This window comes from Calonectris borealis, chromosome 1, assembly GCF_964195595.1.
Source record: "Calonectris borealis chromosome 1, bCalBor7.hap1.2, whole genome shotgun sequence".
In the NCBI taxonomy this organism is placed as follows: domain Eukaryota; kingdom Metazoa; phylum Chordata; class Aves; order Procellariiformes; family Procellariidae; genus Calonectris; species Calonectris borealis.
The window spans coordinates 44421481-44448038 of NC_134312.1; the positions used below are offsets into that span (position 1 = coordinate 44421481).

General features: G+C 42.2%; 1 protein-coding gene across 2 annotated transcripts in view; it reads left to right on the top strand.

The window, feature by feature from the left end:
- The window catches only part of SYT1 (synaptotagmin 1), a 357183-nt gene extending 347899 nt beyond the window's left edge, over positions 1-9284 (top strand). For both annotated transcript variants that reach the window (XM_075150488.1, XM_075150480.1), the window contains exons 10-11: positions 1244-1377; positions 6181-9284. In XM_075150488.1, coding sequence (XP_075006589.1) covers positions 1244-1377; positions 6181-6387 — 341 coding nt within the window. In that variant the 3' untranslated portion in view covers positions 6388-9284. The remainder of the gene's footprint in view (positions 1-1243; positions 1378-6180) is intronic.
- Positions 9285-26558: the final 17274 nt, after the last annotated feature.

Sequence of the window (26558 nt, forward strand, 5' to 3'; positions counted from 1 at the left end):
TCTTCTTCTGTAGCCCCATCCTTTTCTCAGGAGGGAAAGGAGAAGCCCTTTCCTTTGATAGTTTGCATTCAGGCTCTCTTGATTTATGCCACAGAGGATTTGTGGCTGGCTGGTGCTTTGTATAGCTCCTACGAGCTCGCTAGAGGGAAGGCTTGCCTCGACCTACATCACAGTTCAGCTACCTAAAGCCAAAGGAGGTACCTACCCACATTTTGGTGTCAGTACCATACAGGTTGTTGAAAAGGATGAGCTTGAGATGCTTCAAATGGTGCTTCACGGTAGGCTTAAACAGAAAAATAACTGAGCTCAGCTCTCTGCTAATTAACGCCACCATGAAAGAAGAACTGCTAGTTCATTCTTTAAACAGGGATATGGCTCTTGTAACAGATTAAAGACTGATAGTGCTATTCTTTTAAGCAGGCAAAATTTCCGCTGACAGTATAACCACTGAGATGCCACTTCACGGCAGTAACATCCATGAGAGTTTTGCTTGCATGAGGAATACCTGATTAGGTACCAAATCTGTTCCTTAGCCACCAGAGGTCGTGCAAACTAACAATGGGAATTCAATAGAAAGTAGCAAAAACAATTCATAATTTAGACCGATACCGTGGCCTGCACCTTACTCTAGCTGCATGTAGCACTAAGGTAGAGGACTGGTACTAAAAGGCAAAGCCCCTTCCTGCCATGCAAGCTGTCCGTGCGCCAGACTCACGGACACCACGCTGTGCCAGCCGCAGCCCGCCGGGGAGGTCAGAGGACGGGAAAACCACGGTGCAGCTCCCCCCCGAGGAGCGATGTGAAGAGCTGCCGGGCAGTTGCAGAGCAGCCAGCCACCCTAGCCCTGTGCCCACCACGTGTGCATTCGGCAGCGCTCACGGCTCTTGGGAAAACCACCCCGCAGCCCCGTTGCCAAGAACTGTTGGCATTAAATAATGTTAAAGTAAAAACATTTCCAGGGTGGTTAATGAGCTGTGAAAAAAAGTTAGGTGGGAATTTACCCCTCCCTCGGAGTGTTAAGGAGATAATGCAATAAATGTTTTGTACCTTTTTCCATCCGGAATACTTTGCAAGCGTACAGGAGTTTTTCTGTAGTGGAGATTAGGGCTTTGTTTAAATACAAGCTGTTTGTTGCTGAAGGTTTTTCTTTTTTATCATTGAGTTGTAAATTTGCAGGATTAAAATCTGTAGATAACACACTGAACTACCCTTCTTAGCTCTACATCTTCTCTTGATTACTTAGATCCCTATGTGAAGATCCATCTGATGCAGAACGGTAAGAGGCTGAAGAAGAAAAAGACTACAATTAAAAAGAACACTCTGAATCCCTACTACAACGAGTCTTTCAGCTTTGAAGTACCATTCGAGCAAATTCAGGTAATGTCAAACAGTGTTTTGTCTTCCCTCTGCATTCCATTTCTCAGCCCTTATAAATATTTAACAGGAATCTTGTTAATTATCACATGTGCATGCCTTCATTAGCACCTAGGTGCCAGCCCTGTGCTACATTAGATGAGTGTGACTGCTTCAAGAGGGAAATGATAAAATGCGCAGTACTTACGAAGCTTTGATTCATCAGTGAGAAATGGATAACTGACATTTTCTGTTAACAGAAATGGATTCTGAAAAAAAAATCCACAGGGAGATAGTGAAGGAATGTGCCAGCAAAAAGAGTATAGGGATAAAAGAAAAGGCATATACAGCAATTTTCCCCAAATTATTTGAAATAATAAATTGGCATCATCAGTCACAATTGTGTTCCCTGTGCATTTATCAGTCCTGTTTGTTGAAAGTGCTGCAGCATCCCTTTTAAGTAAAACACAGAATTCAATCGTTTTTTTTTCAGTTCTTCACCACACCATGAAAACTTTTTTGGTGATTCCTATGCTCCGTGGAAAAAGACATTTGAGAATATCAGTACTGCGATGCCTGTTTACTTGGTGCCTCAGGGGAGCTCCAGCAGTCCACATGCTACTCCTGGAGAGTTCAGTGCCTAAAATTAGGGGCCTCAGAAGTCAGCACAGTGAGCTGGAAGTCACCTACATTAGCAGTGGAAAATACCAGGATGAGGCATCATGCCATTTTTTTCGGGGACTCAGTTACCTACCTTTGGGCTACTGGGAGGCAAATCACCTCTCACTCCTGAGCGTGAGATTTAATGTCTTCTGATGTTAACTAACCTTTTCTCACAAGAGAGAAGGTCATCTTAACCATCTCAGGACATCCAGTTCACTCCCCTCCCTAAGTGAATTTGAACCTATATCTTCAATGTCTTAAGTACTCTTGTCGCCTGTGCCTATGGCTTGTGTTGGGAGTGCAACATCATTTCTGCATAAATAATAAGTATATGATTGGCCTCAGAGCATAAGATCACCTGTTAGTTGGGTGCTTTGCTTGGAAAGGGAGAGGCTTTGATTTCTGGTCTGATCTAGGTAATGTAAACCACATAAAGATCGGTTGGTACCGGCCTCCTCCACTTCTGTTAAGCTTTTACCATTAGTGTTAAACCATTTTGTTCTTTTGCTCACTTGTTAGAGCATTCAGTGGCAGGGCAAGATGTATTGGTTTAAATACTCTCAGAAGAGAAAAGAACTGCATGTTGGCTTCCCACCCGCCCCGGGGAGCTCTGTGACCATGGAGATGTTAAGCAAGACTATAGCTTTTCTGGGTGGAGCTGAGTGTGGAAAGGGTGCTTACTTTCAGGGGCCCCCCCAGTTTGAGAGACCATAATTAAAACAGTCGGGGTGTACATCCTTTTGTGGCTTGTAAGAGAGGCCTAGGTAGGAATTAGGTGCCTTGCTACTATGAGGGTTTAAATAGCTTGGGCCAAATTTGGAGCCAGCAGACATTGCCAGGGAAAACTCCCAGGCAATAGGGACACACAGACATCTCTTGATTAGATGAGAGCATGGTACAGGTTTTGAGACTCTCTATCTTGGATTTTGATAGCAACTGTACTGGAGAGGAGCCCAGGAGCCAAGGCCTACATTTCAACTAAAGCTGTGTGCTTGGTTTTTATTGGCTTGGCACCAACAAAGATAATAAAACGAGACAAGGTGAGGCACGAGGAATAGTGACTCGGCTGCATGACTAGCCCGTTTAGGAGTTTCTTCATGCCCCGCAGCAGGTACGGGTGTCTGTGGACTCTAGGAATCAAAAAGTGGGAAATCCAGTGGGGCCTAATTCCCATTGATTTTAATGAAAGCTGGTGTGTGTGCTTGTGAAAAATCTCCTAACAAGCATCAAAGACCCAGAGGCAAAAAAAGATCAATCAAATCAAGCCTCTCTGGCAATTTAGGCAACGAATGTTTTGATTTCCAAATAGGGACAGGACTGAAGAACTGGATGGGCACCTCCAAGTTATCAGATCTGAGCTTTGGCATGGTTAGGTGCATTCTGCAGGTACTTGGCCATTTTGCCCTCTAATCCTAAGTCAGTTTTGTAAGGTGGATATAGGCCCTTTAAAAAGTGTTGCAGTTTTGCAGTTTAATATTTTGCGCTTTTTTTTATAAGTTTATTAGAATTACTTTAGAGCTATTTACTTCAGTATATAGCCTCAATTTAAAATCTGTAATTCTGGACTTTGGACATCTGCCAATGCATTTTGGAGTTAGTTATGAAAGACTATATTTAGAGGTGATTTCATTATGGTTACTGAAGTGATTTCATCATTAGCAAAACACATTTTAAATGTTCTTTAGACTTAATATGGTAAGAATCACTGTGACTTTGGGGTAATTCCTGTAAAAGTCATTAAGCAAACTTTCATAGTCAAATAAAAAAATAATGGTTATACAAGTTTCATGATGGTTAGAGAGTGAAGACAAGGGAGATCATGGAGGGTAAGCAGCTCAATGGCAGCACACCCATGTAATTTAAAATGGGCCAAACATTAACATTTTCAACAATTTAGTAGTGAATATGGATTCTAGCTCTTAAGAGAAAGAAAGTGATGTCTTGAAAGGTAATGGGAGAACACTACTAGGAAGTCAAATCCTGTTGCTACAGGGAGATCGAGCTTGTGGTTTGCTGTTTTCGAGACAGATATTGCCACCATAGGTAGCAAGGGCTCCAGGCCCTTTCAGTCCAAAGAATGCCTAATCACAGTGAGGAAACTGCTACTCCAAGTGATTATTAGCAGAGGTGGTGCTTTCTGCTAGCACCTGTTGGGTTTTGCAGTGCAGCTGTTCCTTTAACGTATGGTACAAAGGCAAAGAGATGCTCACATTTCTCTGTAGGTTTAAGCCAGAGACCATGAGGTGAAAATCATCTCAGAGCTAATCATCTGAGCTAGCTGTTCTTACACCTTGACAGAGCAAGGAAAAGGCTCTTTTGTTTACAGTGCTCATTGTTGTCTTATGATTAACACGAAAAAAATCCAATAGAAGCCCCCAAGCTTCTAGGTACAGCAGGCAACTTTTTTTTGTACCGTAAGACAACAGTCTCATGCTTACTTTTTATATCTGTGATTGTACCATGCATCTAAAACATAAATGTTCATTTGGGGAGGTACCATCAACATTAAAAGTGAGTGTATTGCAAACAGCAACACTGAAACATCATTTTGGCATCCAGAAATACTTGCTTCAGGATATTGCCTTTTATCGTGAGTGCTCTGGGGAGAGAGAGTCTTGAGTTTGATGTACACTTTTGTCATCAGCAACTATATAAATACTTTAGTGCCTGTTGGAATCCTCTCTTTCTCTGGCTCAGTGAATTGTACAATCATGTAAGGGAATGGACTCTATAAGACAGACCTCATGAGTCTGGTCTTGCAGATATGCTTAAAAGCATCAGTTACTTTTAAAAGATAATCCCATTACAAGCACTGAAATTAATCATTCTAGTAAGAAATCCAGATTGTACATATATTTAAAGCCTTAGATTTAAAAACCTGATGCTTGAGAACAAAAGATTTTTCTGGAAGAAGAAATGTGTTTCAGGGCATTTCTTCCTCCAATTCAGGAAACTCACACTGGAATAAGGGGCTGTGTGTGTTTACCATGGGATAGAAAGGAATCAGGAAAAGAACTGTATGTTCATCCTTAAAAATAAAGCTCCCTAAGGAGAAGCATTTACAGTTTAGTAAAATCAGCCCAAGGCTGTTAACGTCTTAGGTGCTGTTGGGGAAGAACACCACTCCACTGAAGGACTGGCTGTTTGTGCTCTTTCGACAAGTATTAATGACCTGATGGAGAGGAATGCGGGCATGTGCACGCACACGCATACGCAAATGCCTGGCTTGGACGTCACCTCCCGGTGTGCCCCAGCCTAAGTGAATGGAAAGTTGTCGATGAGCTATGGCAGATGGGCCCGTGCAGATTTTGTGGGAAGAGGTTAACCCTGTTTGCCAGAGGTCACTGTTCCTACAGCAGAAGCGGCATTCCAACACCGGAGGGGTCGCAGGCAGCACTGGTGTGTCACAGCCCCGAGACAGTGGGGTTTATACTTCTTTCCAACTTCCCTGAGCATGCAGCCGGTTTTCTTGACTCCTGTATAATTTTATATAATACACACAGTATATACATACATATGCGTGTGCACACACACACACACACACACACACAGAGATAAGCTCACATGCATATAGCAACTGTAAGGGCTGTCTTCTGAATTTATCTGAAAATAACTGATTAGCATGGATGGATGGATGGGTAAGAGTTGTTTAGAAGCAGAAAAGCAATTAACAGAATAGAGTACGACATTGCAAACGTTAACTTGGGGTAGAGCCATTTCTGAATTTTACCTCATTTTTACTTTCTTAAACAATAATGATGTGTTAGATTGCAGTACTTTTAACTTAGCTTATCTTAAGATCTCACTTTTAGCCCTACAGACTTCTAGCAGTCTGATTCTTCAATAACAACAACAAAAAAAAAATCCATAGGTTGTTAATCTGTTAAAGGAAAAAATCATCCTCGATTCCCATATGAAGCTCTTTGATGAAAAGGGTCAAATTTCAAGTTAGCAGGGAGGTTGTGAACTTAATTTTATTTGGAAGGCTCACAAGAAGCAAAGACAAAAGTTTGAATTTGCTTCTCGCTGGGGGAACCTGCTCTGGCTGTCACACACCCGCTTCATGTACACGGAGTCTCCATTGTCATTCTCTGTCCTGAGATCTATCCCTGCCCACCTTCCCCTTGCTATCGCGCTCACTGGTCTTTCTCTATCTCCTTGTAGAAAGTGCAAGTTGTTGTGACTGTTTTGGACTATGACAAGATTGGCAAGAACGATGCCATCGGGAAAGTCTTTGTGGGCTACAACAGCACCGGGGCGGAGCTGCGGCACTGGTCAGACATGTTGGCCAACCCTCGGCGGCCCATCGCACAGTGGCACACCTTACAGCCCGAGGAGGAGGTAGATGCCATGCTGGCAGTCAAGAAGTAAATTAAATTAAATTAGATTATGAAGAAGAAAAAGAAGCCTTTCTGCATTTGCCCACATAGTGCTCTTTAGCCAGTATCTGTAAATACCTCAGTAATATGGGTCCTTTCATTTCCAGCCATGTGTTCCTGACACAGATCAGTTGTACTTTTAAATTCCCGTTTTAATTTGCACAAATTTAAATGTAGAGAGCCCTCTAAAGGCGCTTCATTTCACCACTGCCCCCCCAGATCTACTCTTCTTTTAAGCAATATGATGTGTAGATAGAGCATGACAGAAATTATTTATTGTATCACACAGTTGTATATATACACCAGTATGCTGAGAATTTATTTCTAGTTTGTGTATTTGTATGTTGTAAGCGTTTCCTAATCTGTGTATATCTAGATGTTTTTAATAAGATGTTCTATTTTAAATTATGTAAATTGACTGAGATATAGGAGAGCTGATAATATATTATAGGGTAACTATTGTATCGTCTGCATTCCAGAAAAAAAATTCCAACTTGTAAGGCACTAGTAGTGTTACACTGACATCTTAAAGGACAACTTAAATCTGAGCTTTCAACCGGACCATCCTAATAACACGCTACACGTCCACAGTGAATCTTGGAGGGGCAAATCCAATTGGGTAGACTTCTTTCACAGGCAACTTAGCATGATCTGAGCAGCTCCATGGCTGACCTCAAGGAGACGTAGCCAGGATATAATTTTTTTGTATATATTCCAAAGCAAACACATAACAGACTGAAATGGCTTTAGATTGAAAGTTGAGGAAGCAGTTCCATAGGAGGCAACGATTTCATCTAACATACCACGTAAGACCATTGCAGAGGTTGTGCAGGGAGGGGGGGACGGGAGGGGGGAGACGCAGCAGTAGCAAAACGCTGCCATGAAAACAAGAGTAGCTCTCCGTTATCACCTTTATACAAAATTTGCATACTGTGAATTCCATCCACGATTTCACATTATAATGAGTTTGCACATTAGACTTTGTAACAAAATATTTTATTATACTAACTCAGATTAGAAGGAATGCAGAATATTTTTTAGACACAGCCGTGTGAGTTTATTATACAAAATAGTTTCATGGTAAACAGACAGTATTGTAATCCCATCAGAAGATGACAAAATTTAGCCATAGTTCTAAATGCACTTCAAAGTAAGCCAAAAGAGAACAGCTAGTGACCTTTTATATACTATTTATACTTAAGTTTTAATTTGTCCTTTAAAAAAAAAAGTGAAAACAAAGAACAAGTTCTAGAAAACTGAAGCAACCTCTTCTGTATACTAGATGCTCGTTTCAGGAGGAGTTTTTAAATGTTTTCAATGTTATTATGTAGTAAATGGCACTATTATGAAGCTATTAGTCATTCCATAAGAGTCTTGAAAGACTGCTCTGTGTATCACTGTGACTGCCGTGTGTGCTTAGAAATGTAGTTTTCTCAGTGGATAGCAATCAATTTATTCCGTAGTGATATTGTAATAATACTGCCATTCCCTTCTACTGCACTGCCGAAGGAATGCATAGCACAAGCAGTTCTAGTTATTACGGACCAATTTAGAACTGGGGAGCTATGCAGGGGACAAGGATGCTATACTGAATGGGTTGACCACGCAGCATTTTGTCAAGCCCTGTGCAATACTCTACATTTCCAACCGCCCTCGCCCCCCGCCGCTTTACTGTAGATATAGTCATCCTACAGCTAGCCAGCATGTCATCTCAGCTTGCACCATCTCATCAAGTCATTTAGGGCACCACTTCTATCTCATGTACCGTCCTTTGAGGCCCCTCGCTTATCTTTCCAAGCTGTGAATATATTTATAATGCTTTGAAGAGTTCATTCTTTTCAGCAATGCAAACTACCCCAGAAATGTGGAAATGCTATACCTTTTGGAGGGAGGCGTGAGAAGTTAACCATTAATGTTCTTATCAATCGTATCCAAACGGAATTACTGAAAACAAAGAACAAAGATGAATGTAATCAGAGAACTGTGTACTGAGAACTAAATTCCACCGCCTCCCTCAGGCTCTGCTGCTGGGAGGGGTGTGACAGCGGTCAGCGCAGCGATGGCCAAGCACCAACGTTTTCAGTACGCTGGGGGTAAAAGAAGCAGCAAAGAAGTAGGAGGAGAATAAAAGTCTGGATCTCTCCCCACCTCCAAAAGTGAGAATAGCAAGACCCATTTTCTTTCTTTTTTACATGAAACACGGAAAAAACACAAGTGAGACATTTTCTGATAGAAACAGGCGCATACATGCAAAGCATCAAGCTGGAACACTAAAATCTTAACCTTAAGGACCAAACCCCACCAAAGAGAAGAAGTAGACAGTCAGCTTTCCAGCATAAGAGCTTCATGGTCTCCAACTTTCAGTTGTTCATTCAGGATAGCTGCAGGTTCAAACTGCCAGGACTGACTCATTGTGTTAAGGTATTCTTAATGCTTTCTCTTCCTACACTGCCAGACTGAACGTCACCGTAGAACTGGTTTGTAAGGTACGATGATTCGCAGAGACTGAACCTGCCATGTGACCAAGATGACATTTTCATCCTCAAAGAAGCCACATGTACCTTTCTGACAAAGCTGTGTGAAGTATTAGAATCTGATGCTGTAGAAAGATCCTAGTTGCCTTTGTGTATATTTACTGCCTGCTTGAGTGTTTCTCTGTGTGGGTTTTCTCTGTATCTTGTAGAAATGTTTGGGGTGTTTTATCCTGCCATATCGCTCGTGGCCCGCGAGCTGACAACTTTAGCCGTATTTTACCTTCATTTTTGATGAGGTGGTTTATATTTTGTTTCACTTTGTGTAGTGACTTCCCACGGTAGAGTTTTCCAATTGTCGTTAAAATAACATACATATTACACAGATATTCAATAAAAATGTTTTATTTCCTGTTGATGTTCTAGTGTTTCTCTTTTAATATGAAATTTTGAAAAGATATTTCACTCTAGGACTCCAGCGCAATCATAAACTTCAAAGTATCGCAAGTGTAACAGCACAGCGGCTGTGAAAAGCTGCTTTCCCCAGTGTGGTCCGCTTGTCTACCTTGTTTTCTGAAGAGCCTGATTATTTGCCTCCAGAAACATCATTCTCTATCAAAACATAGACTAGTTTCTATACCACAACAAAAACTCCAAGTAGTTACCTACGCATCGGTACTCTTCAAGCCAATGGTGTTAGAGCCGCGGTTGAAGTTTTCATTTGGAGAGAGATGGTATATTTTAACCTACATTCAAGAGCTATTTCTAACTGGCCATAAAATCAAGTCTCTTGTAGACTAAAGATCATTAAATAAGAGCTTAAACTGTATAGGGAGGGAGGGAGAATGTGTGGGAGGAAGTGAAGCCACAAATGAAAAATGATTGAAAAACATTGTGCTATGAAACAGTTTGAGTTCCTGAGCCTATGAAGAGAAGGAGCTCAAAACCCCCCAAAAAACAACACCACAAAAAAAAAAACCACAACACCACAAAAAAAACACCCCAACCCCAACCTGTAGCTATGTTTGTTTTACGTAACCATTTTCCACAGCAATCCCCCCTACCCTTGCTTTTTCCCCAGTCTGAAAAGAAATATGCCCATTCCTTTCAGGAACCACGCTGTAGCAATTACCGATATGCACCAGTTTAACCGCAGCCGTTGTCACACGAGGCCTTACTACGAGTTAGACTCACTGTAAACATGTTCAGGGTTGACCCTTTTCCCTTTTCCCACTGCTCAGAACCTGCCCTCTTTTCTCCCAGCTATTTTTTTTTTATCGTCTAGTGTCGATGCGCGCCACAGGGACTGATGCCGCTCAGCGAGCGAGAGCAGGCCGACGTCTCCTGTGGGCCTGGTGATTTGGAGAGCGGTTACTCTTCCAAGGCCGTGAATGACTGGAGTCTGTGGCTGTGGCTTTGCAGATCTGCTGTGAGGCGATGCCTGCTTGGTCTGCAGGAGCTGAGGTGACGTTCCTGTAGTTCCCCAGAGATACAGGCAGGTACCACGTTACAGAGGTATGAGATGCTGCTGCTCCCTTCTTTGCTATCATCTAAGCTGTTGATCAGACCCAGCACGTACTTCCCTAAGAGGAGCAGTTTGCTTAAGAGCAGACCCAAATCTATCAAAAGTCAATAAATAAAAATACTTTGATCCAGGTTCTATATGCACCAGCCATTTTTGCAGATCTTGAGAATACCAAACTGACATCTTTGTCAATCAAAACCAGTTCTTCCAACAGGGCTAATCAGTTAAAGCCAGTCATTACAACTTATGTATGGAAAAATGCAGCATATAATAGCGGTTATACTAAGTGGAAAAAGCAGCAAAAATTACCAATTTTATTCAGCTCATTTAACCCCTAATCAACTGTCAAGAAAAACATTCTTTCCCAACTGACAAACTGTAACCAAAGCAAAGGATCTACGTCTCTCGATCACTTTTCACATCATGAGTCAATGAAAGTTAATTGCCTGTTAGTTATGCAAAGCAAGAATTAGAACATTATATTTTCTGATTACTCTAACAGTCAATTCCCTTATTTATTTATGCATTAGCATTTTCACTCCAGGCTGCCAGTTCAGTTTCTTACACACATACTGACCTGCTTTTCAGAACATACATCTACCAAATTCATGCCCAGCCCCTATTTTCAGTGTCAGTTCAGACACTGTTTTTCATCCAGGCATTAAAGTATGGAAAAGGGTTTTTCTATACATACTGCAAGAACTTTTACCCAGTCTTAGTTACATTTACCTTATATGCAGTAAATTCTTTTTATATTCAATATAGATAATACTTTTAATATTGCACCAAAAAGTAGTTCTGAAAGTACGTGACAAACTAGTACAGAGACGACTTTAATTCTATGTGGTACTTTTTGACTGACACCTGCATCAACATTTTCAGACACAAGAGCCATATGAAGAGATTTATTTCAAGATTATGCGGTATTCAACATAAAAAGAAGAAAGTTCTACAAACGAGGGAATGATCTAGAGGTCCTTAATGGAGCTTATGAAGAGGCCAAGTAGGTTGGGGAAGTGAAGACAGTTCTTCCAGGCTTTTGGGGTGAAGGTGGAGGGGGCAGGTAGTATGCTCTTTTTCTCCTATGCATGCACTGTGCAGTAACATACTGAGATTTTGGACAGCCGTTTAGACCAAAAAAACCCAAACCAAAACAAGAGAGTTTCATCTTCTGACAGAGCCAGTCTCATCAGTTTGACAGCTCACATTTAATTTCAGTCAACCATTTCATATCTTTGTACACTCTCTTATTACTTACAACAAGGAAAGCACTCAGTAGGCAATGTGCTGATGTTATACACCAAAAAGAGCCGACATCAGGTTTTCTCATAAACAAAAGACCAATGCACAAAAGTGGCAAAATATTCTCTGCTCTGCTAATCAAGATTATCCCACAATCCTGCACAGACCTCCCTAATTTTGCTTGCATTCTCCCAGAGCCCAGGAACAGTTCTCTCCCTGTATTTATTGTATTCATATACGTGTGCCTTAGCCTAAAGATTTCATGACTCTTTCCTAAGAAGCAGCAGCACCCACTGGCACCAAGAGGTTGTTCCAAAACGCTGACATGGATCTGTCATTGAAGAGTTCCAGATTGGGCTTAGGCTGTATTTGTCTTCTCCCTTGGACCATTCATCACAAGGAGGAGGATCTCTGCCTGTAAATCCTGACAGGTTGGAACCTGGAATGCAACGCTGAAGTCAATTATTTCGCACTTAGTCAGAAACGTTATCATCCACTTGTTCTGGTGAAAGACAGACTCTGAGGCTCAGTGACTGGCATCCGCTCAAGATGTTTTTTTTCTTCATGAAACTGGCAATATTATTATACCAAATTTTTTTTGAGATAGTTTCTGTGACATTCACAGAGTCAAAATGGCTTTCATATATTTTCTTTCTTTCAAATATAAGGTTGCCTCTGTTGTTTAACTCAGTTAAGAATTTCTAAGCCAACTCTTCAAAGTTAATAATAAGTGGCTAAATCATTTAATTGGCTTTAACTCCTTGCTTCATCAAACTTCTTAGAGTTTCACTCACTCCTCTCCAACCATACACCATGATCTGACACTGGTTGATACACAAAAGCCCTGACGGAAGGCCATCAAGGAAATTAAGTAATATCAGAGTGACTGATAGACTCCTTTTCATGGATTAAATGAAGATTAAATGGTCAAATTTCAACATAGTGTAAGATTAAGTGTGGGGTGCTAAGAGGTTCATTGTTGCGGATGAATATCTATTAATGACCTAGAAAATAGATGAATGAGTTGACAAAATTTACCTGTGGCGTAAAAATTTTTTCAGCTGGAACAGATCTAAATTATGAGGCCCTCTCTAATTTCATACATTGAGAAACAAGTACCCAGACAGGCACTTCAACTCAATGTTATTGATCAGTAGTACAAAAATGTCTGGAAAGATGATCTCAAATGAGAAGAGAAGGTAGGAGAGCTGGTCAAGCCATTAAGGAAAATGAAGGCAGAACCTCTATTTTGCACAGGAATTGCTGACAGAAAAATAGATTTGTCTTCTCAGTAGTCTCTAAGAACGTAATGAAAGCTTATGATGAAGTGGGAGTACACAAAGGATGTTCAAATTACTATCCTCATATACGTATTTAGATTTCATATATGTTATTTGGAATATGTTTAGTTGTAGGCATACTTCACACATCCACAGACTATGTCTCTGTGTCCCAGCACAGCACTGTGTACAGATGCCAGGATGCTTCCTGGCTTCAGTAAGGGTATTTCTCCATTACAGTGACTACTGCCACTGAGACATAGCACCCTCTATGCAAATATCTCAAAGTGCTTTTCAAAGATCAAACTAAGCCTTGAAAAATACCTGTTGGAAAATTGGAAAATACTACCCCCTTAAAAGCTGTCATATGATCTGGTAGAGAGTAAAAAGCTCTCCATGGCAGCTGAATCAGGTAAGTCTTTGTAGCTCAAACACAGGGTATAAAAAGGAATCGAGCGAGTCCTTGGCGCGAAGAAGTTTTGAAAAGTAAATCTAAAAAGAGTCAATCTTGAGGGAAACATAAGACGTATATGGAGATTATACAAATGAACAGAAAAATAAATGTGGGGCAAATGAATAAATATGTATCCTAGCTACAGACTTCTACCATACTAGAGAAAAAGTATCTACCTACAGACTGGTACCAAAGCAAAGATGATTCCTACCTAGGCCACATACTGTCTTGTGTTTGAGCCTCCCAGGTCTCCAGACTAAAAAGATGAGAAGATTCAGGTTATCACTGTGGCTTTGCTCCATGAGTCTCAAAAGAGTCTTTTTTTCCCCAGAAAGAATTACATCTCCCACTCCAGCCCAGTCATGAGGAGAATTGGTTAACGCTCTCACTCCCTTGGATTTAACACAAACAAATAGCTGCCTGAAAGGTTTGAGCACCGTGACCATAATTAAATCTGCAGTAATTAGTAATGCAACAACAGCAAGCAAGAAAAGCAAGCAAGCTTCTCCAGCTGACATTTTTTAAAATACAGATAACACAGAGGAATAAATTGGGAAAAAATGCAGGAAGAAAAATAAATCCCTTGCAGATCAGGGGACCAAATCTTTGTCTCTTGCCATACTGCCCCAGCACCACATGGTCTTACTTTGTTTTGTTTTTCCCCATGCCACCAGATCTCTTCTAACACTTTTGATCCCATGTTTGCTACTGTTTATGCTGTATTTACTGTGTTCCCTAATCCAGCTGAGCACAAGCTGTTCTATTGTTGATTCTTCTCACGCTTCCTGTGCTCCACTTCTGCTTAGCCAAGCCTTCCTTTCCTTTCTAAAGTTTATTCAATCACCCTGCAACAACCGGTCCCCTCTTAGGAACACGGGTTCAGGGAAAAACACCGAGTTGCAAAAGCCTTTGCAACCAGTTGATACTTGTCTCAGAGTATAAATTACGAAGATGCTACAGTGTTTAATCACTTCGCACAGTATAGTACCTTTCTGTACATGTGCCGTGTAAAGTATACTTTTTCCATGATCTTATTCTATATCTTATTAGCAATGATGAGTCATACCAGCCCTTCAAAGAAGTGTAGTAGCACTTTTGATGGAGAAGAAATGTGATGGGCTGGGCGACACCAAGGGCTTTTTTTTCTCTGCACCAGAAATTCTAAATCAGTTCCCACCACGACTTTCATCATCTCAAGTGCCTTCATCAATCTCCTGTAACCCTTTCCCTAAGAGAGAGCAAACTCTCTCTGCCTAGCACCATAATGCAAGCCCATTTCTTTATAACCAAGGTAGCTGAACAATCAATATGAACTGCACGTTAGCCTCAGCCAGTCTCCTCCCAGCCCTGTTTGAAGTTGGCAGCACAAATACTTCTCTGATCACACGCGAAGAGGACCCGCTCTGCTGCTGAGCTGACTTAGGCCGCTTTGACTCACATTCTCTCTTTAAGGCATCTCATGGAGAACAAACTTCTGGTCACACCACTATCCCATAGCCACTCCCAGTTATCTTGAAAAGCAAAATTTACATGATACAGAGTAGACAGCAAACATTAAACAGAATGTCAATACAGGTGAAATAAAAGTAAACTTCACTGGAATCTAGATTTTAAAATGCATTGAAAGAATAAGCAAGTTAAAAGCATTAGCTATAAGGGAACTCCTTTGTTTTCCTGCTAGGCAGGCTAACGGTTGTGTAGTGTCTTCACTTTCTTTTGTATGTGTGTGCATTCGTTATCTCCTGGGTGACAGCTCCATAAATCCTCTCACGCTCTTGATATGTTCAAGGATAGATGAGGAGCTCCTTCACGACAGAATATTTCATGTCCCCCACAATTACACAGCATGTTCCTTGACCAGCAGCTGTTAAACACAAGTACGCATGGGCACCCTCTATTCCTCAGCACCTCAAAAAGAATACGTCTCCTCCACATGTAAGCAGCAATGCACCATTCCTTGCTGCGTGGATCCTACATCATTTACACTCACATTGTTGCAGTGTTCGCTTTTCCTAACGTTTGCAGCACACAGACTTCTGGTCCACAGTTTGGGCATTTGGGCATTACTATACTGCAAATGCTAGCTATTTAAATTCCAAAGCCATAGCAAAGGGCTTCAAGATCCCTAGCTTTTAACGTTGCAAATCTGAAATTACCATTGACACAATCTGCTAAACAATCACATTATCATCAGCCAAATCATCTTACTCAAAACCTGTCTGGATATTCATATCTGTAAAGACTGTTGCACTCTTCCTTAAACAAAAAAAAAAAAAAAGAGACGATTAATGCTATTTCCTGATCATCTCATTAATAATATTTCCCACATCGTAGAACAGCCACTTACTGTGACATGGGTTTGCAGAGCTAGATAATTTTCAAAATCCTGCAAGAACTGTATCCTTTTCATCAGAACTACTTAGAACATACAAAAACATTTGATCCTGTTAATTATCTAAAACAGTTATCCATGGAGTGGATTTGGTCGTATTAGCAGCAACATGGTCTCTTCCTTGCCATGCAACATGATTCAACACATGCCTGATAACACAGCCACAGGGTACTTACTCATCAGGGGGAAAAAAAATATCCCCACACTTTGGAAATTACCAATCTGGATAATACCATGAAATAACTGATTCCTAACACACGGCTCCCAGAGACTGTCTGGAGAATACAGTCCAGAGCTAGCCCGAGGTATAATACAGAAACCAAGGACTGAGTAAGGAGCAGTGAGCCATTTGCTTAGTTTGTGGATACAGGCAGGCAGTTTTCCCATGCGTAAGAAGTACAATGTGTGCAGCAAAGACATAAGGTCAGGTCCTCCCCTTCAGCAGAACTGCAGGGTGAAACAAGGAAGGTCCTGCCGAGGAACAGCTGAGGACTTCAGCTCGGGCAGAACTGGATTCTGCACCAGCCCCTTCTGCATCCCCTTCCTCCCTACTTGGCCTAAAAGGCGTACAAGGGAGTTGGGTCAGAAGTTTACTGGTAAACATAACAGCAAGCAGCCAAAGTATCTGTACTTCAGGGATGTCCAGCATCCTTCTCTCTAAATTGGAGAGACATGGGTTTGGTGGAGGGACTGTTCAGTGGATGAGAAATTGGTTGGATGGTCGCATCCAGAGGGTGGTGGTCAATGGCTCAATGTCCAGATGGAGATTGGTGACAAGTGGTGTCCCGCAGGGGTCCCGTATTGGGACCACTACAGTTTAATATCTTCATCAATGACAGACAGTGGGATCGAGTGCACCCTCAGCAAGTTTGCAGATGACACCAAGCTGAGTGGGGCAGTTGACACACCTGAGGGACGGGATGCCATCCAGAGGGACCTGGACAAGCTCAAGAAGTGGGCCTGTGTGAACCTCATGAGGTTCAACAAGGCCAAGTGCAGGGTCCTGCACCTGGGTCGGGGCAAGCCCCGGTATCATAGAATCATAGAATTATTAAGGTTGGAAAAGACCTCTAAGATCATTGAGTCCAACCATCAAGTCACCACCACCATGCCCACTACACCATGTCCCCAAGTGCCTCATCTACACGTCTTTTAAATACTTCCAGAGGTGGCGACTCAACCACTTCCCTGGGCAGCCTGTTCCAAGGCCTGACCACTCTTTCAGTAAAGACATTTTTCCTAATGTCCAATCTAAACCTCCCTTGGTGCAACTTGAGGCCATTTCCTCTTGTCCTATCAATACAGGCTGAGGGATGAAGGGATTGAGAGCAGCCCTGCCAAGAAGGACTTGGGGGTACTGGTGGATGAAAAGCTGGACATGAGCCAGCAATGTGTGCTCACAGCCCAGAAGGCCAACCATATCCTGGGCTGCATCAAAAGAAGCGTGGCCAGCAGGTCAAGGGAGGTGATTCTGCCCCTCTACTCTGCTCTGGTGAGACCCCACCTGGAGTACTGCGTCCAGCTCTGGAATCCTCAACACAAGAAAGACATGGATCTGTTGGAGCAGGTCCAGAGGAGGGCCACGAAAATGATCAGGGGGAGGGAACGCCTCTCCTATGAGGAAAGGCTGAGAGAGTTGGGGTTGTTCAGCCTCGAGAAGAGAAGGCTCCAAGGAGACCTCATTGCAGCCTTTCAACAATTAAAGGGGGCTTATAAGAAAGATGAGGACAGACTTTTTAGCAGGGCCTGTTGCAATAGGACAAGGAGGAATGGTTTCAAACTGAAAGAGGGTAGATTCAGACTAGATATAAGGAAGAAATTTTTTATGATGAGGGTGGTGAAACACTGGCACAGGTTGCCCAGAGAGGTGGTAGATGCCCCATCCCTGGAAACATTTAAGGTCAGGCTGGACGGGGCTCTGAGCAACCTGATCTGGTTGAAGGTGTCCCTGCCCATGGCAGGGGGGTTGGACTAGATGACCTTTAAAGGTCCCATCCAACCCAAACTATTCTATGATTAGTCCCATCAGACCCATGATCCCATCACCCACCGTCTCTCACCCCGCAAGCTTCTCACCTTCACATCAATGAGCATCAGTTCATACACAGCCACGGCTGATCCATCTTCTGTGCTGATTCTGTCAATAAAAATTGGGTGAAACACTGCCTTTATATGTACCCCACAGTTGGATGTGGCCTGTATTGTCTTTTCTGCTCTACAGTCCAGGGCTGCATTTCCCAAACCTTCTCTGATCCCAACCACAGCTGCAGCTGGTTTTTTTGTCAGGTTTACCATCCTAGTTAACCGACCTTCTTGTGTGCTTAGGAGCTAATTAAGTACTTGCTGGCCTGACTGGCAGAATGCTACAGTGTGATGATCAGGTTTTACTCCTGACTGGCTTTTTTTCTTATGTAAGGAAATCTTATGTAATTTACCTCACGTGTCTGCTACCTCTGTTTCCACGTACGTAACTAGGAAACAAAAATCTTTATCTTTTTGAGAATTTGAGGAAGAGAGTTTTGTAGGTAGTATGTAACAGAGTTATATATCAACAATACCATTAATTCCATAATTAGGAACTTAAAAAACTCTCTTTCAATGTGCTGTATAAACCTTGCCCATCATACCTAAAGAATTATTTCAGTAATGAGTTGGTAAGCATTATTACTACTCTTCTGTAGGCAGAAATTGAACGCTACTTATTTGACCTCAGGTCGGCAATAGCCACACAGGGCTGCAGCAGTGATTAGAGTTTTGGTCCTGACACAGCTCAAACCTCAAGAATATCTGGACACTCTCACTCAGCTGTAAAGCATCACTGAAGAGTTTTTAGAGACTTCACAAAGCTGCTTGTGCAGTATCTTGTGGGGAGTCACAGTAGAAACTAGTCACCGCTACTCAGTGCTATGGCACATGCCACCACGCCTTTCTACCTGTACATGAAACCACTGTTTTGCAAACCAAACATTGTCTCCCACAAGAAACACATCCTACCACCCTGGCAAGATTTGTGCCAAGGTAAAGAAAGGGTTTGCCACGTGCAAGCAGTACCCGCACTTCATTGCTCACTCGAGATGGATTAAGATGAGAAGCCTCTATGATTTCTGGATCTAGAGCATTGCAAAGCGAGATTGATGAATTCTCTCTCCCTCACTTTCAGCTGTCAAGCTTCAACTTTTTTTCAGTGCAGAATATTATTTCCTTATGCTTCAGTTGTTTTTCCACAATCCTTTCTGTTAGTGCAGCTGTAGCTCCACTTTGTGGAAGCTGAGGAAAGCAGAGAGTGACCCAGGTGCGTTAACTGCTGGGTTGTGCAGAGTTTCTGAACGTGGCAGACGTATAAAAGATGTGGGTCTTCAGAACTGGCCAGCAAAGATTAGTGAGGACCATTTCTCATTCTTTTTCAACTTGAAATCCACTCAAATATTTCCAAACACCTTGCTGTATTTCTTCCTCCTACCTACTTGCAAATATACAAAAAACAACTATAAAATACAGCATGCAAAAAAACTGAAGGGAAATGTATTTTCTGTATCTCTGCATACGCAGCCATGGAAACTGCCTGACCACAGATTCATTTTTTGTAAAGAACGAGGAAGACTTTTCAACCTGTTCCGTACCCTGCTGAATATTCTGGTAGAAGTTAACGTATTCCATCTCTCAAGAAATTCTCCAGTTCTAGGGTTAATGTTGGAGCTGAACTGGCATGGTTTTGAGTGTCCAGACGCTACAGTTATGAACGCTTTTAAAGATATTAAATAATTAATACGAATACTTAAATTATATTTACAAATTCTTTTTTAAATCTGTTCCCCATACGATGGAAGAGGACTGGATTTCTGACAGGGCTACCTACTGACTGCACAGAACTGAAACGATTTTTCAAGGAAGGCGATTTGGAATAGACTTTCTTTAAAAAATGCTGGTACTTCTGGATGCTGCAAAATCAAGTTCACTTCGTCATGCGGGTGGGGATGCAGCTTAAGATGTCTGACTATAGATACCCACATACAGGTGTCTACAAGTGTACCTGATGCTTAATTCTAAGTATAGACAGCAGAGATGTGGTCAATGAAACAGCAATTTCACACACAAGGCAGCGTTTAATGCCAGTTTCAAAATAAATCTCTCCCAAACCATCCAAAGCTGCCCTCTGACAAGCTGGCCCCGCACAGGACAAAGCGTTATTCTGGCACTTAGCTTTGAAGAGATTGTGAAGTGGTTTAGGAACCCTCTGAGTGCAGGCCCTGTCTGTGCTTCAGCGGAGCGTGCTCTCTTAATTGCAAGTTCATGTCATGTCAGACTGCGGCAAGAGCTGTAATGCCTCACTAAGTGCTGGTCACATCAGTTTGATCAAAACCACGTCAGAATAATACAAGAGAGAGGAGCTGGATTATCCTTTTAGTAGGTAAGGGCATTATCTCAGTTTTGGATTTTAGGGCCAATGCTTTTAATGGTTTGTAGGCTGTACTCAAATCAGACCCAGCACAAAAAGGTGAAAGCAGCTAAGGTGCTTTGAAATGCTCACCCATGACTCTGTCGCCTCAGTAATTCCATTTCAGGGATGACCTTGTCTGAGGAGAAAGCCCCAGGTCTCTGTGAGGAGCAGGAGACAGACATGTTCTGAACAATCTCCACAAGGCATTGAGGACTTTTCAGGAAGCCAAACAGCAAGGGGAAAAAGTAACAAGACTTTTGACATGACATGGAAAGTGGTGAGAAGGGTACTTCAACTTCTACCACATGGAGCTCTGAAGACTACAGGTAGCACCAGGGGATGGACGTCTTGCAGCAGTGTAACATATGGCTCTGTCCGCTCAGGCTAACGCATGCAAGGACAGCACTGAAAAATCAATGGTGGCCCAAAGGAAGAACATGAGAAAGTCGGATGCCTCACTTATATACATACAATCTAGGGATATATACAAACTTGAAGAATGGTGCAAGCAGGCCTGAAGCCTTCTCGTTGAGGACCGTACAGCAGGACAGTGTTGGCGCTGATGGAAACAGAGGGAACCACACAAAGCTCTGGCTGGGACTGCTTGCTGAAGAAGTCAGAGCTGGGAGGAGAAGGTGTTGGAAAATATTTTGTTTACTTTAAAGAAATTCAAGGAACGAACACAGCTAGTAAGTGGCTACGGCATGTCCCAGGCCCAAGGATGCCATATCCTCAACCTCGTTAAGAAGTAAGCAGGCATTTGGAGCACGAGCAGCAGCCCTTCTTTTAGGACTGCTGCCAAACACCCCACGCTAATGCTGACAGTTTCGGGCTTTACATTCCCACCAGCTCTCCACACAGACCATTCATCTGGGGGGAGTTTCCCAAGCAGACCCCTTTGGAGAAATTGTCTTTCTTTCCAGGGTTTAGCGTAACGTCAGGGAAGCGGACCATGTAAACAGTCTGACCCTCTGAATGAAAGGAATGCAGAGAGGAATGGAGATGAAGGACTAGAATGTAATTCCTGTAAACAAAACCATCAGCTTCTTTTAAATTAAACACATACCTATCTTCCCACCGCTTCGTATATATATGCATAGCAGCTCAGTAAATTCCTGGGAAATATGAGAGGCAGTGGTCTAGCATCCAAGAAAGCATTGCTTTAAGCTTTACTTAAGGAAATGAAATTTATATGAGTCTAAAGCCTGTACTGTTATGAGGCTTTGCTGTTATGTGACCGTAGTCCCAAAGCTGCAAGTTAGATGCCGAATGCATTTTAAAAATTCATTAGACTTCACAGTACAGTTAAAATGCATCTTATTGATTTGATACTTGTTTAAAAAAAATGCTTCCCCTCCCCCCCCCCTTTTCTTTAAATGTCATCAAAATCAAGACTTCTGCAAAGGAAACCTAGAGGAATAACTGCAAACACAGAATTTGTGTAAGATTTTGCATATGTAAATAAGGTAATGAAGCAGAAGACAACGACAATAGTTCTGAGGGTTATGAAACCTTAGTATGACAATTTCACAAAAGCAGTTATGCTTTTTTTTAAGCTCTAGGGCCCTATAATGTTCCTCGTTAATTGCTGTATAGGCTACTGCGTAATATGGAAATGCCACCAGAAGATGTCAGGCACGGACCGTGAACAGCGGCGGCAGGGGAGATGCCTGAACAAGCCAAACCCACAGAAATAAACACTCAGCTGAAAAGCACTTGACAGGCACAGATGCCATTGCTAATATTGTGTCGGTACTTCATACCTAAGGAAAATGCCAATTTGAGAAAAATAAAAAACAAAGTTTCTGATGTTGTTGTATCTCGAAATTAAAAGTAAAAATATCTTTCTCATCTGCTCTTACTAGCTCTTTTAATACTTCAAAAGAGCAATTCCACTAAGACCTGAATGTTGGTTCAAACCAACATACCTGCACACGTGCCTGTGTTTAGCCATGCACGCACACACAAACCCCCACACAACGCTGGGATCGAGCATGACGTGTTTGGTATCTGCTACAACAACTTCCTGAAGCTAAAATTTGTGTACTATATACTACAATGTCTGTAATGACTGAATAGGTTTTAATGCAATTCATTAGAACGGTTGCATCCAAGAAACACGGGGCGAATTGTGTTTGTCTGTTGCACTTTCTATGTCTGCAGATTCCCTTTCAGGGTACTCAAGAGAAGATATTGATTACTAAGAATAGAACTGAGTTCAGTATATTGCAGACCTAAAGGTTTATGACATTTAAGATTACAGTCCTTATCTGCTCTTTGGCTTTTGCTCTCGCTACAAAAGATTATACTCCAGTAGATTTTTATGACTTCTTTTCTATTTCCTTATACCCATCCATAATCTTTACTGGGTACTGGGATGACAAATGGAGCAATAACAACCTACTCGTGTGGATTAATTTTATGCCCAGTGGCTAGTGCTAGGCAGGCAGCAGCTGGTCATCTGTCCGAAGAAATTCTGAACAAATGTAATCTGCCGATTTTCAGATACCAGATCGCAAGTCACTTTTTTTTTTCATTTTAAATCGTAACTGGTCCTGCAGAAACAGCAAGTGCTTTACCAGGTTTAGCCCCTATAGATTTGAGAACATGTGATGGGACAGACTGTCTTGCCTTCTAGCTGGCAATCCCCAAGTGGTTCAGGTTCACATAAAACCAAGAAACAGAACAGTCTGGGTTTCAAATGAAGAGCCAGTGATCTTTTTCAGTTCCCCAGGACAGAAGGGTTTTGCTGTCCCAGCCTTCAGCAAAAGGCAGGGTGGGGTGAACAGATTTTTGGTTCGGCTGTTCTTTATGAATGTAGGTCTGAAGAGTTCTATCTCCAGCATTAATAACACAAAGCCAAGTTTACAGGAAGAAAGTACTGTCTTCAAAATGTTCACAGCCTTAGAAATGAGCAACAGTTACTGTTTAGCAATGAATTATGAAAATTATTTACAAATGTATACTAATTCAATTATCTTGGAAATTACTGTTCACTTTAAGGTCAAGAACAGATGCAGCTCCAATACTGCGACTTCAGTAATATTTCAATTTCCTATAACCATAACTTTGGCACTTACTGTCCATACCTCCCAGAAGTTGATTACAATTATATTAGGATGTTTTTCCTTGTCATTTTGTTTCACTTCAGTTGAGTAAAATCAAGATAAACCACACCTAACTTGAGTCTGATTCAATCATACCCCCCTATCTACCCCACACCAAACCAGCCTGGAATTATTTAAAACCTCTGCTCCATCTACTGACCTGCAGTACTGGAATTTGTAATGGAGTTCATAAACTAACACTGCAGGTCAAGAGAAGAATGTTGAAAATGGGAGACAGTAAACAGACTGGCCAAGAGACGCGACTTCATCCAAACTCTGGCTCCTGAGGAATTCAGAGGCTGGGAGAGCAGCATACAGTGTCCTTGCACACCTTCAGAGCTCTGCTTCTAAGGACTAGGTAGAACTGTTCAACTTTATTTTATGAAATACATTCTGTGAAATGAAGTTACATTAAAATGTTCTGTATAGGAGGAAAGACAATGAATTTTTATTCCCCTTTGAATTAAATTGGCACGCCAGTCTTCATCTGGGCAAAACAACGTGAGCCCCACCTCTTCCTCCTGAGAAAAACTTGCCGAGTCCCTCAATTGAAAAGCAGTCTGCTGCATTTTAATGAAGATAGCACTAGGCTCCTTTAGCTTTGGGTTTTGTTGTTCTTGATTTTGTTTTGCTGTTTCTTCCTTTTTACATAGCTCTAATAGTTCTATGTATCTGATGCTAAAATTAGAGTACCTTTTATGCTTGCAAAAATACAGATGGGATATACAACAAAAGATCCAGAACAACAATTCCAAGAGACACTGCAATATATGTAACATGTAAGAAAGTAACTTTCCAACACCTAGTGCCACCACATACAAGTTTTCATTCAGGGGTATTTTGGTCTCTTCAGGCCTTGTGAAATGGCCTGGCCTCCAGTGAAAGACATCTTTCTTTCCCATTTCAGAATGAGAATACGAATGGAAACCTTCACTACAAATAGAGCTGGACACCTGGACCTCACCAGGTGCCTTGGTCTCTTACTGTGTCAAGGTATCAGAAATAGTGTGGCCAGCAGGAGCAGGGAGGTGATCGTGCCCCTGTACTTGGCACTGGTGAGGCCGCACCTCGAATACTGTGTTCAGTTTTGGGCCCCTCACTACAAGAGGGACATTGAGGTGCTGGAGCGTGTCCAGAGAAGGGCAACGAAGCTGGTGAAGGGCCTGGAGCACAAGTCTTATGAGGAGCGGCTGAGGGAACTGGGACTGTTTAGTCTGGAGAAGAGGAGGCTGAAGGGAGACCTCATCGCGCTCTACAACTACCTGAAAGGAGGTTGTAGCGAGGTGGGTGTTGGTCTCTTCTCCCAAGTAACTAGCAATAGGACGAGAGGAAATGGCCCCAAGTTGCGCCAAGGGAGGTTTAGATTGGACATTAGGAAAAATTTCTTTACTGAAAGAAAGTGGAAGAGGCTGCCCAGGGAAGTGGTTGAGTCACCATCCCTGGAAGTATTTAAAAGACGTGTAGATGAGGCGCTTAGGGACATGGTTTAGTGGGCATGGTGGTGTTGGGTTGATGGTTGGACTCGATGATCTTAGAGGTCTTTTCCAACCTTAATGATTCTATGATTCTATGAAGGTAGGGAAGTCCTTCACACTCAATACACAGCTCCCCTTTTACCTCACCTTTTACCAAGGGCAGTCACAGTTGTCTGGTGGATCCCTCTTCCTTTACTTCGGAACAGGGCTTTTCATACCACCGCCCCATTTAGCTATGTCCTCAGCAGAGGAGGAAGAAAGTGTGGGACCTTACACGCCGGCAGCACTTTGCCACCAGATTTTCTTCTTTTTCCTTGCTCAGGCCTCTGCTTCAGCTCCTCAGAAAGCTCTCAGCCATCTCGTTTGCTTTCTTCTGAAAACGTGGATTGCTGAACTGGCTTCTGATTTCATTCCCCAGCTGGCTGCTTCCCACACTACAATTCCTCAATCCTAGCCTTTCCATGAAGTTATCGGCACGTGCTGCCCAGCCGTATTTCTCTTGAGCAAGGCTCAGAGAGCCCGAGCAGCCCCAGCCTCTCTTGACCCAGCCCAGCCCCGTACCTGGAAGAGCGTACAGGCAAGGTCTCCCAGAAGCAGCTGCCTCTAGAAAACACCTGATGGAGAGGTCTTGACTGAGATATCTAAATATCTCTCAGAGGAGTAACTAGGCTATTGAAAACAAAAATGCTGGTTTAGGATGGAGTTCGTATCACCTGTTGTATACAATCTAGCATGTGTATAGTCCAGTAATAAACTGGATAGAGATCCTGTTTCCTCAGCAGCAAGTCAGAGAGCCGGGCAAAGGGAGTTATCAGAAAGACACTATTATTAATTGTCCAGAGAGGTCAGTGTTTCAACCAGAGCTTGAGTGATTTAAGCAGCCTGTGGTCAAGCAGGCTATGGGATTTCTCTCTCCCCCACTCTTTAGCACTGCATCCAGCCTGGTCCCTCCTGAGGGCTGACATCCTTCTCTAGTCATCACGCTGCCAAAGTAGATTTCATAAACAACTTAATACCAGTGGTTTCCCAACTATGGGCCACAAATCACATGCCCTTGATCTACAGAAAGCAGGCTAGCTCTGTCAAGCTGACTCCACTCATTTCACTTAGGAAGAGAAACAACAAATCAGAAAAAAATGTACTGAAGAGAAAAATGGATTGTACAGTTGTATCTGTATTAAATTAACAGAAAAGGAAAGAAAACCTTATAGAGAGACAAGCTAGAAACACAGATGCTTTCCTACTGTTGCTTTTCCATGTAGGCATTTTCTGTAATTGCTACAAAAGTAGTTAGGCAATCCTGAACAGATCCTCTATTTAACGTGGTCATATTTGGGAGGAAACCTGGGAATTAGTTTTTGTTCTTGTACAATGAAATTACTTGTGGTGAGACTGCCTTCTTCCTGGTTTTCTGGCATACAGCTCTCACAGGAGGACTGCATGGTGACAAGGGAAAGTACATGGAGACTAATTAATCCTGTGTTGCATCTGTTTTTGATTCCTAATTTAGAAATATATTAAAAACAGATTCTAGAATGGCCATTTGAAGTTCTGGGCATGTTTTCCAAAATATCCAGCTCTCCAGTAACACTAAAACCCATTAAACCACAGTCTTAGCAATGATCATCAAATCCACCTCTCCCCTTCTAAGAAATAACTACTTCAAATCCTTTCCCTACCAATTTACCCTAATTGAAAGAAAGGGGAAGGAATGAGAAGTGTTTACAGTATCTAGATAACTCAAACATTCGTTCTCTTGAATACTAAACATGAGTTATA